The sequence below is a fragment of the Tachyglossus aculeatus genome, chromosome 4 (genome assembly GCF_015852505.1).
Source record: "Tachyglossus aculeatus isolate mTacAcu1 chromosome 4, mTacAcu1.pri, whole genome shotgun sequence".
Classification (NCBI taxonomy): Eukaryota; Metazoa; Chordata; class Mammalia; order Monotremata; family Tachyglossidae; genus Tachyglossus; species Tachyglossus aculeatus.
Window position 1 is genome coordinate 117,504,848 of NC_052069.1, and position 12,340 is coordinate 117,517,187.

Genomic DNA, 12,340 nt, shown 5'->3' on the forward strand with positions numbered 1-12,340 from the left:
GCAACACTCCCTCCAGCTGGTCTCATCCTCACTACTGTCCCTGTTTTTGGGGGAAACTGAGGCACGAGGAAGGGAAGTGACTGCCCATGGTAACTTGGTGGGACCTGGAATTAGGACCCAGGAATCCTGAGCACCACCAGACTGTAAGCTCTCCCTCTAGACCGTAAGCTCCTTGTGGGCAGGGAACGCGTCTGCTACATTTTTGTATTCTATTCTCCCAAGCATTTAGTATAGCGCCCTGCGCACAGTAAACACTTGACAAATATGATCGATCGATAGATTTCAAGGTGGCCAAACCTCCAGAAGTCGCTCTGCTTGTCTCGGCTTCTCTTAACCCCTGGGGTCCAGCCCACCACCTGCTGAGACCCCTCCTGGCCCTCCGGTAGCCAACGTGGCTCAGTGGAAAGAGCCCGGGCTTTGGAGTCAGAGGTCATGGGTTCAAATCCCGGCTCCGCCAATTGTCAGCTGTGTGACTTTGGGCAAGTCATTTAACTCTCTGTGCCTCAGTTCCCTCATCTGTAAAATGGGGATTGACTGTGAGCCCCCTGTGGGACAACCTGATCATCTTGTAACCTCCCCAGCAGCTTAGAACAGTGCTTTGCACATAGTAAATAATAATTATTATTATTAGTGGGCTGGGGAGGCAAGGGAAGCTGGCTCATGGAGCACCCGGGCATCACCATCCTCAGGGGAGGCAGAGCCGATCGGTGCCTGAGTGGGCACCGAGCCAGGGGGCAAGAAGCCCTCACCTTGTTTTTGGTCCCTGCCACTCTTGGCTCTGGTCCTGGGAGAAACGGAGTACCCGCCAGGCCCCAGGCCCCGCGCCTTACCTGTCCCAGTCAGCCCCAGTTTCAGCTTTACCCCTCCCAGCCCCACAGAGCTTATGTGCATAGCTGTAATTTAGCTATTTGTATTGATGTTTGTCTCCCCCACTCTAGACTGCAAGCTCACTGTGGTCAGGAAATGTGTCTGTTTACTGTTTTATTGTTATTGTTACATTATACTCTCCCAAACAGTACAGTGCTTTGAACACAGTAAGCGCTCAATAAATATGGTTGAATGAATGAATGAATTCTCTGTGCCTCAGTCACCTCACCTGTAAAAAGGGAAGCCTTACCTCCTTCCCCTCCCCATAGCACCTGTATATATGTATATATGTTTGTACGTATTTATTACTCTATTTTATTTGTACATATTTATTCTATTCATTTTATTTTGTTAATATGTTTTGCTCTCTGTCTCCCCCTTCTAGACTTTGAGCCCACTGTTGGGTAGGGACTGCCTCTATATGTTGCCAACTTGTACTTCCCAAGCGCTTAGTACAGTGCTCTGCACACAGTAAGTGCTCAATAAATACGATTGAATGAATGAATGAATGAATGAATTAAGGCTGGGAGCCTTATGTGGAATAGGGACCGTGTCCAACCTGATTACCTTGTATCTACCCCAGTGTTTAGTACAGTGCCTGGGGTTCATTCATTCATTCATTCAATCGTATTTATTGAGTGCTTACTGTGTGCAGAGCACTGTACTAAGCGCTCGGGAAGTACAAGTTGGCAACATATAGAGACAGTCCCTACACAACAACAAGCTCACAGTCTAGAAGGGGTTAAAACACATGGCTTTCCGCACTGTGCCTGGCACAGAGTAAGTGCTAAACAAATATGATAAAAAACAAACCCAAATACTGCTTCCCACAGAACTGACCACCTTCTCCCTTCCGTCCTCAGACTATAAGCTCATTGTGTAGCGTGGCTCAGTGGAAAGAGCCTGGGCTTGGAAGCCAGAGGCCGTGGGTTCTAATCCCAGTTCCGCCACTTGTCTGCTGTGTGACTTTGGGCAAGTCACTTAACTTCTCTGTACCTCAGTTCCCTCATCTGTAAAATGGGGATTAAGACTGTGAGCCCCTCGTGGGACAACCTTATCACCTTGAATCCCCTCAGAGCTTAGAACAGTGCTTTGCACACAGTAAGCGCTTAACAAATACCACCATTATTATTATTGTGGGCAGGGACTGTGTCTGTTTATTGTTGCATTGTACTCTCCCCAGCACTTCGTACAAAGCTCTGCACACAGTAAGTGCTCAATAAATACCACTGAATGAATGAATGGATTAATGACCACCCCGGCCCCTGCTCCCTCCATACCTTACGTACGATGCCCCGGTTCTGGTAGTAGTTGATGACGGGCTCGGTGGCCTTGTAGTAGGTGTCCAGGCGCTTCTTAATTGTCTCCTCGTTGTCATCCACTCGCCCGCTCGTCTCTCCTCTCTTCAGCAGCCGCTTCACCATGGTCTCCGAGCCGGCGTCCACGTACAGCAACAAGCAGGGAGAGCCGATCTGAGGGAGTGGGGAGAGCGGGGACAGGGAGATGGACCCCGGGCAGGGAAGCCCCTGAGCCCAAGCTAAATGGGGAGTGGACCCCTCCTCAGCTCAGCCTTTCCACTAGACACAATAACAATGGCATTTTTTAAGTGCTTACTATGTGCGTAGCACTCTTCTAGGCGCTGGGGGGGGATACAAGGTGATCAGGTTGTCCCTCGTGGGGCTCACAGTCTTCATCCCCATTTTACAGATGAGGAAACGGAGGTTAAGAGAAGAGATGTGATTTGCCCGAAGTCACAGAGCTGACAAGCGGCGGAGTCGGGATTAGAACCCATGACCTCTGACTCTCAAGCCCGTGCTCTTTCCAGTGAGCCACGCCGCTTCTCTGACATGCTCCCTGAACTCCCTGGGGAGGGAATGTGGTGGGTGAATGAGAATAGGGCTTGCAAAAGTTTGTGAAAGTTTTGGGGCCTCTTGGTAAAAAGTCATCTATGCTACATTTTGACTTCTCCGATTAACCAGGATTCTATGTAATAAAGCAATAAGGAAATTTGAACCATTATAATCCTTTACTCTTGAGCTACAGCCCTCCTGGCTATGTGATAGGTGTCTGGCAGTATTGCTTTTTTCATATAGTATTCATCAAGCACTTACTATGTGCCAGGCACTGTACTAAGCGCTGGGGTAGATACAAGTTAATCAGGTTGGACACAGTCCATGTCCCACAAGGGACTCACAGTCTTAATCCCCATTTTACAGATGAGGTAATTGAGACACAGAAAAGTGAAGTGCCTGGCCCAAGGACCCTCAGTAGACAAGTGGGAGAACCGGGATTAGAATAATAATAATAATAATAATGGCATTTATTCAGCACTTACTATGTGCAAAGCACCGTTCAAAGCGCTGGGGGAGATACAAGGTGATCAGGTTGTCCCCCGGGGGGCTCACAGTCTTCATCCTCATTTTACAGATGAGGGAACTGAGGCACAGAGAAGTTAAGTGACTGGCCCAAAGTCACACAGCTGACAAGTGGCGGAGTCGGGATTTGAACCCATGACCTCTGACTCCAAAGCCCGTGCTCTTTCCACTGAGCCACGCTGCTTCTCTAAAGGTATTTGTTAAGCACTTACTATGTGCAAAGCACTGTTCTAAGCGCTGGGGAGGTTACAAGGTGATCAGGTTGTCCCACGAGGGGCTCACAGTCTTCATCCCCATTTTTTTTACAGATGAGGGAACTGAGGCCCAGAGAAGAGAAGTGACTTACCCAAAGTCACACAGCTGACAATTGGAGGAGCCGGGACTTGAACCCATAACCTCTGACTCCAAAGCCCGGGCTCTTTTCCACTGAGCCATGCTGCTTCTCTTAGAACCCAGGTCCTTCTGACACCCAGTCCCGTGTTCTTTCCACTATGCCACGCTGCTTCTGAATTGATGCCGGCATGTAAAAAAGATCACAGTTCTTTGCATTGTTTAAGTAGGGTATGCAGATTTACGCTAGTGGCTGCAATCGAAAATGGCTTTGCTGTTTCGGGAAGCAGCAGTATCGCAGCTTGGTTAGGCTATTTGAACAACAGAATATCTTGCCTATTGGCCGGCAGTTATTACTAAGTTCACTGATCTGTCCCACTGTGCTTTAGAGACTGCTTTCCAACACATTCTTGGGTTCAAACTCTGCTCCTCTGGCCACAATCCCCGTTAGTCTTGTATTTATCAATGTCCTTGTCTTGTTTATTGCTTTTGCATTTTTATTGTTTCATCTTTCCTTTGATGCTTGTTGCCACCCTCCCCCACCCCACTTTGTCTTAGATTGTGAACCTTTTGGGGGCCGGGGATTGCCTCTAATTCTTCTCCATGTATTTTTTCCTCAGTATGCACTTCAGGGCTTTGCACACAGTAGGCGCTTAATAAATACTACTGCTACGAGAAAGGCATAAATCGATTCACTGATTCTTACCGGCCTGCTGTAAAAGTATAATTTTTATTACTTTGCTCTCAGTGCCCACAGCTTCTTCCTAGCAGAAGATGGGCATGACTTTGGGAATGATAATAATAGACAATAGAACGGAAAATCATAGACAATAGAACAGAAAAATAGCTACCAGTCAGGCTGAGTGCCTAACTGGAAAGTGGGCAGGCAGAGTTGACCCAGACAGAGTTGGCCTAGAAAGATTTTTGTTTTGTAATTCTGAGAAGCAGTGTGACCTCGTGAATAGTTTTGTGCACTCCCAAGTGGTTAGTATAGTGTTCTGCACACAGTAAGTGGTTAACAAATATGATTGACTGACTGACTTATATTTTTATATTGTACTCTCCCAAGAGCTTAGTACGGTGTTCTGCACACAGTAAGCGCTCAACAAATATGAGTCAGAAAGACCTGGATTCTAATTCCGGTTCTGGCATTTACCCTAGCTCCACCACTTGCTTGCTATGTGATCTTAGGCAAGTCACTTCACTTCTCTGTGCCTCAGTTATCTCATCTGTAAAATGGGGATGAGACTGTGAGCCCCACTTGGGATGGGGGCTGTGTCCAACCTGATTTGCTTGTCTCCACCCCGGCGCTCAATACAATGCCTGGCACACAGTAAGCACTCAACAAATACCACAATTATTATTGTTATTATTATCTTGGGCAAGTCACTTCACTTCTCAGTGCCTCAGTTCCCTCATCTGTAAAATGGGAATTAAGACTGTGAGCCCCATGTGGGACATGGACTGTGTCCAACCTGATACCTGGCACGTAGTAAATGCTTAACAAATACAATCCCTTGCTCCCAAAACTCAACTTCCTTTCACCGGGCGGGCAGAGCAACACGTGCATTTCCAAAACCACCACTGCATCCCTCTGTGCCCTCATAGGGTATAACAGCTGGTGGAGGGTTGGGGGCCCACTGCAGCGATTGGTAACAATAATAATCATAATTATGGTATTCGTTAAGTGCTTACTATGTGCCAGGCAATGTACTAAGCACTGGGGTAGATACAATATTAAAGGGGGAGGAAGTTCCAGGCCAGAGGGAGGTCATGGTCGATGGGTTGGAGGCAAGACAGAGGTGATGGGGATACACTCTCCAAGCGCTTAGTAAAGTGCTCCGCACACAGTGAGCACTCAATAAACATGACTGATAGTGAATAGGCTGGCTTTAGAGGAGTGAAGTGAGCCTGCTGGATTGCAGGAGGAAATCAGCCAGGTAAGGTAGGAGGGGGCAAGGTGATGGAGTGCTCTAAACCCAATGGTCAGAAGTTTCTGTTTGATCCTGTTGTAACTCTACCAAGTACTTAGTACAGTGCTCTACACATACTAAGTGCTTAATAAATATGATTAATTGATTGATTGATTGATGAGGAGGTGGATGGGCCTGATCCAGACATCCCAGCTGACACCCCTGCAGCCGTCCTAGGGCCCAGAGATGGGGTGGGGCCCCGGAAAGAAGAGGACAACTGCAGCCAACCAGTCCTCTCCCAGTCCCGGGACCCAGCAGGGAAGTGCAGAGAGCACACCGCTCCCAGGGAGATACCTGATCTTTCCCCTTCCCTGCGCTTAGAGATCGCTCTCCCAGAGGACAGCAGGGACATGCCACTGATAGATCACGGACCTGGAAGGTCATGGTTCCTACTCCTGGCTCCTCCACTTGTCCGCTGTGTGACCTTGGGCAAGTCCCTTTACTTCTCTGGGCCTCAGTTCCCGACTAACCTCCACTCTCCCCACCTTCAAAGCCTTTTGAAAATCACATCTCCACCAAGAGGACTAACTCATCTAAGCCCCTAATTTTCCCTACTCCCTTTCCCATCTGCATCACCCTCGTGATTGTACCTTTTAGTTACCCCACCCTCAGACCACAGCACAGTGAGAAGCAGCATGGCCTCTAAGAAGTAATGTGGCCTCCTGGACAGAGCACAGCCCGGGGAGTCAGAAGGACCTGGGTTCCGATTCTGGGTCTGCTACTTGTCTGCTGTGTGATCTTGGGCAAGACACTGTGCCTCAGTTACCCTCATCTGCTAAATGGGGCTGTCACCCCCATGAGGGAGATGGACTGTGTCTAACCTGATTAGCTTATACCTATCCCAGCACTTAGTACAGTGCCTGGCACAAAGTAAATGCTTAACAAATGCCATTAAACTAGTTGTGCAACGTCCCCCCCATGTGCCTCGTTCTCACCTGTCCCACCCTCGACCCCTGACCCATGTCCTACCTCTGGCCTGGAATGCCCTCCCTCCTCAAATCCACCAAACAATCACACTTCCCCCCTCCAAAGCCCCACTGAAGGCTTGTCTCCTCCAAAAGACCTTCCCAGACTAAGCCCGCCTTTTCCTCAGCTCCCTCTCCCCTCTGCGTTGCCCCGAATCCCTCCCTTTGATCTACCCCCCTCTCCCTGCACCATGGTCCTTGTGTATACATGTACATATTTATAATTCTATTTATTTATATTGATGCCTGTTTACTTGTTTTGATGTCTGCCTCGCCTCTTCTAGACTGTAAACTCAGTGTGGGCAGGGATTGTCTCTCTTTATTGCTGAATTGTACTTTCCAAGCGCTTAGTATGGTGCTCTGCACACAGTAAGTGCTCAATAAATATGATTGAATGAATGAATTAATGAATGAAAATAAAATGTACACATCCATAATTTCTTTTAATGTTTTTCTCCCCCTCTAGACTGTAAGCTCCTGGTTGGCAGGAGCTCTATCTACCAGCTTTCTTATATTGGACTCTTCCAAGGACTTAGTACAGTGCTCTGCACATAGTAAGCCCTCAAAGAAATCGGTTGATTGTCTGAGGTCCCCCAGGAGGCCCAGCCCTAACCTCACCTCTGAAAGGGAACCCTCTCTAGACTGTAACCTCGTTGTGGGCAGGGAATGTATCTATTGTTATAATGTTCTCTCAAGCACTTAGTCCAGTGCTCTTCACAGTAAGCGCTCAATAAATACGACTGAATGAATGAATTGAACCAACCCGGAGCACAGCAGAGATTCGAAGCCCCCTCTAGTGGATGTGAAGGGAACTAATAATAATAATAATAATAATAATAATAATGACATTTATTAAGTGCTTACTGTGTGCAAAGCACTGTTCTAAGCACTGGGGAGGTGACAAGGTGATCAGGTTGTCCCCCGGGGGGCTCACAGTTTTAATCCCCATTTTACAGATGAGGGAACTGAGGCACAGAGAAGTAAAGTGACTTGCCCAAAGTCACACAGCTGACAGTTGGAAGAGCTGGGAATAATAATGGCATTTGTTAAGCACTTACGATGTGCAAAGCACTGTTCTAAGCGCTGGGGAGGTTACAAGGTGATCAGGTTGTCCCACAGGGGGCTCACAGTCTTCATCCCCATTTTACAGATGTGGTAACCAAGGCACAGAGAAGTTAAGTGACTTGCCCAAAGTCACACAGCTGACAATTGGCAGAGCTGGGATTCGAACCCATGACCTCTGACTCCAAAGCCCGTGCTCTTTCCACTGAGCCACGCTGCTTCACTAGCCCATCCTGGGTCTGTAGGATGCCCCCCGCCCCCCCCACCCCCAGCTCAAAGTGGGGTGCTTCAGACCGCCCCTGGAGAAAATGGATCTCCAAGATTCAAGCAGGCTTAGCTGCAAGTTCATCACTACGAGGAGACCCCAAGCCCTTTGCCTGTTCCTCTGTAAATGGGAGCACTGGCAGCTGAAATGCACACACTTCTGAGGTGCGTATGAGTCTTTTGTCTAGGGCAGCCTAGGTCCCCAGTGGGTATGCACTCTTCCAAGGGAACCCAGTTTGATCTTGTGACATCCAAGCTGGTCTGCTCTAATGCACCTCCAATGGGCATAGGACCTCCTTCGGAAGGGCACTGCCAGCTTGGGAAGGAACAGTGCCAGCCTCCCTGCTGAGGGGTATTAGCTCTTTGGCTGCCTGTTCCAAGCAGCCACTTCTTTTCCCTGCTGAGGTTCTAGCAGGCTGGCTGCTGGGCTGGTCCCGGGAAGGGCTGGTGGGGAGTGAGGTGGAGAACAGATGGGCTGGAGATGATTGACGGCCCAAGGGCACCTGGTGAAAGTAATGCCCAGTGTCCCGCCGCCCCTACTCACCCTCCGTTCAAATTCCTCTCCTTGCTTGACTTCCCGGGGATAGCCGTCAATCAGGAAGCCCTGGGAGACGTCTGCCTTGGCCACCATGGCATCACGCAGCATGTCCAGCACTGTGTCCTGGGGAGAGGGGGGTCACCGGCAGGAGAATGAGAGAGCATCTCTTTTCCCCTCCCCCTGCTCCTCCCCGACACACACACACACTGCTCTGCAAAGGGGTGGCAGAAGGGCAACAAGGGGAATAAAACCATGCCCCAGCAGGGGCCTGACTTCCCTCCTCCCACATTTTAAGCCTGGGGCTGGGCAGCTCTCTATCACCAAAGTCAACTGCACTGGGGTGAGGGGAGTTGCGGTCCTTGTAGAGTTCCAGCTGTGGGGTGATGGGAGCTGGGCTTCCAGGTGTGGGACGTTGGGAATCAGGGAGGCCCTGGGGTTCCAGCTGTGGGGCGATGGGTCACCAGCAAGACCTGAGCCCCTAAGCAGGGAGGAAATATCCCAAATTGGGTCTTTATGGCCAGGTAACTCTTTGATTCCTTGCTAGGCCCTCACCCTGGCTCTCTAGCTGCTAGCTAAAAGACCCCCACCCATTCTGTCCCTGCTCGCCCAATGAGAAGTTGGCCACTTTACCTGCCTGCAAGTGTAATAATAATAATAATAATAATTGTGGTACTTGTTAAGCACTTACTAAGTGCCAGGCATTGTATTAAGTGCTGGGGTAGATACAAAATGATCGGGTTGGACACAGTCCCTGTCCCATATAGGGCTCACAGCCTTAACTTTCATTTTGCAGATAAGTGAACTAAGGCACAGAGAAGTGAAGTGACTTGTCCAAGGTCACACACCAGACCAGTGGCAGAGATGGGACTAGAACCAAGGCTCTCTGACTCTCAGGCCGGTGCTCTTTCCATTAGGCCATGCTGCTTCTCAGGTAACTGAGGCACAGAAAAATTAAGTGACTTCCCTAAGGTCATACAGCAGTCAAGTGGAGGAGTCGGGATTAAAACCCAGGTCCTTCTGACTCCCAGGCTTGAGCTCTATCCACTAGTCAGTCAGTTAATCATATTTATGGAGAGCTTACTGTATGCAGAGCACTGTACTAAGCACTTGGAAGAGTGCAACATAACAACATAACAGACAACGAGCCTACAGTCTAGAGAGGGAGATGGGCATTAATATAAATAAATAAAATACAGATATGTTCAAAAGTGCTGTGGGGCTGGGATAGGGGATGAATAAAGGGAGCAAGTCAAGGCAGCGCAGAAAGGAGTGGGAGAAGAGGAAAGGAGGGCCTAGTCAGAGAAGGCCTCTTGGAGGCTATGCCTTCAATAAGGCCCTGAAGCCGGGGACAAGTAATTGCCTGTCAGATATAAAGAGGGAGGGCATTCCAGGCCAGAGGCAGGGCATTGATGAGAGGTTGGTAGCGAGATAGACACGATTGAGGTACAGTGAGAAGATTGCCATTAGAGGAGCAAAGTTAGCGGGCTGGGATGTAGTAGGAGAGTAGCGAGGATGAGACAAGGTGATTGAGTGCTTTAAAGTCGATGGTAAAGAGTTTCTGTTTGATGCGGAGGTGGATGGATGGTTATTGGAGGACCTTGAGGAGTTGGGAAACATGGCCTGAACATTTTCATAGATAAAATAATCCAGGCAGCAGAGTTAAGAATGGATTGGAATGGAGAGAGACAGGAGGCTGGAAGGTCAGCAAGGAGGCTGATGCAGTAATCAAGGCGGACTAGGATAAGTGTTTGGCTTAACATGGAGTTTGGATGGAGCGGAAAGGGTGGTTTTTAGTGATCCTGTGGAGGTCGAACTGACAGAATTTAGGGATGGATTGAATATGTGGGTCGACTGAGAGACAGTGAGACAGGAAGGATGGTGGTGCTATCAACAGTGATGGGAAAGTCAGGGGGAGGGCAGGGCCTGGGTAGGAAGATAAAGAGTTCTGTTTTAGACATGTTTAGTTTGTGGTGAAGGCAGGACATCCAAGTTGTGATGCCTTGAAGGCAGGAGGAAATGAGAGGCTCCTGAGAGGGAGGCTGGAGATGGATTTGGGTATCATCCACATAGAGGTGGTAGTTGAAGCCATGTGAGGGAAGGAGTTCTTCAAGGGAGTGGGTGTAGATGGAGAAGGTGTAGATGGAGAATAAAAGGGGAACTGGAACTTAACCTTGAGGGACACCCATAGTTAGGGAGTGGGAGACAGAGGAGGAGCCCGTGAGCCTGAAAATCAGCAGCCAGAGAGATTAGGGGGAGAATCAGGAGAGGACAATGACAGCGAAGCCGAGGTTGGAGAAGGGGATAGTCGACAGTGTCGAAGGCAGTTGAGAGGTCAAGGAGAATTAGGATGGAGTAGAGGCTGTTGGATTTGGCAAAAAGGAAATCACCGTGACCTTTGAGAAGACAGTTTCTGTGGAGTGAAGGGGATGGATGTCAGATTGGAGGGGGTCAGGGAGAGAACTGGGGGAGAAGAACTTGAGACAGCAGGTGTAGATAACTCAAGCAGTTTGAAGAAGAATTGTAGGAGGGAGATGAGATGATAACTGGAGGGAGTAGTGGGGTTAAGGGAGTTTTTTTTAGGATAGGCGAGACACGGGCATGTTTGAAAGCAGTGGGGAAGAAGCCATTGGAGAACAAACAGTTGAAGATGACGGTTAGGGAGGGAGGAAGGGAGTGGGCAAGAATTTTGATAAGATGCAAAGGGATGGGGTCAGATGCACAGGTGGAGGGAATGGATTTTGAGAGAAGGCAGGAGATCTCCTCTAGAGATACCGCTGGGAAAGATGGGAGAGTTGAAGAAGGGACAGGAGAGGGGAGGGGCTGAGGAGGGGCAGGGGAGATTTTAGGGAGATCAATTTTCTCAATAACGTAGGTGACCAGGTCATTAGGGGCAAGGAATGGGGGAGGTGGGGGGACAGGGCATTTGAGGAGAGAGTTAAACATCTGGAACAACTGGTGAAGGCAAAGTGCATGGGTGACAATAAGAATGGAGAGATCATTTTACTGGGCAGAGGAGAGGGCAGAGTTAAAGCACTCAAGGATCAACTTGAGGTGGACGAAGTCATCCTGATACCTAGATTTCCGCCAACAACGCTCCGTTGTTCGAGCACAAAGGTGAAGGAGGTGGACTGTGGAGGTGATCCAGGGCTGTGGGTAAGTGGTATGAGACCAACGAAGGGATAGGGAGAGAGTGAATTGAGTTTTGTAGAGAGGGTGGTGTTGAGAGCATCAATTTGGTCATCAAGGGAAGGTAGTTTGGGTATGGAGGCTAAATGACTTGGGAAAATTGGATAGGGTCTAAAGATCAGAGCTTTTTATGGGGGAACAGCACAGATTTGCCGAGAGGAGGTGTGTGGGAGAGAAGGCAGGTGAGGAGACTATAGTCAGTTAGAGGGATTTCAGGGTTGGTAAGGGTAGAGGTTGTGCAGTGGCTAGAGATGTCATGCTGCTTCTCAAGTGTAGAGGCTGGGATGCCCTGAGCAGGCACAGTACTTCCCCCTTTTTCCTAGGTGTGAGCTTGAACTCTCAGTCCTGAGCTCGGCTTGGCTGTGGCCAGACATAGCTCTTTGTGGTGTGATTTGTCCATGCTAGCTCTGCCCAATCTCTCCTAGGACTATTTCCAGGGGCAAATGAGAGCTCACCACCCTCTAGCTCAGGAAAGGAGCCTGCTAGTCCCGGCCACCCTCTCCCCCAAGGTTCACTCTTAGGGTAAGAGCAGGGAACCTGCAGAAGTGAGAGCGCATGAGGAAGAACGAGAACAGAAAGGGGAGGCAGCGTGGAAAGAGCACGGGACCTGGTGTCAGGAGACCTGAATTCTACTTCCGGCTCCACAGTTAGGTAGAGTGTGGTGACCTTGGGCAAGTCCCTTAACTTCTCTGTGCCAGTCTCCTCAACCGTCAAATGGAGATAAAATGCTTGTTCTTCTTCCCTCTTAGATTTGTGAGTCACCTGTGGGGTAGGAACTGG

The 12,340-nt window shown here is 49.2% G+C and overlaps 1 protein-coding gene across 6 annotated transcripts in view; it reads right to left on the minus strand.

The window, feature by feature from the left end:
• The window catches only part of AK1 (adenylate kinase 1), a 43,386-nt gene that overhangs the window by 2,480 nt on the left and 28,566 nt on the right, over positions 1-12,340 (minus strand). For all 6 annotated transcript variants that reach the window (XM_038745656.1, XM_038745655.1, XM_038745659.1 and 3 more), the window contains 2 exons: positions 8,381-8,497; positions 2,148-2,339 (listed from right to left, as the gene is read on the minus strand). In XM_038745656.1, the coding sequence (XP_038601584.1) occupies positions 2,148-2,339; positions 8,381-8,497 (309 nt within the window). The remainder of the gene's footprint in view (positions 1-2,147; positions 2,340-8,380; positions 8,498-12,340) is intronic.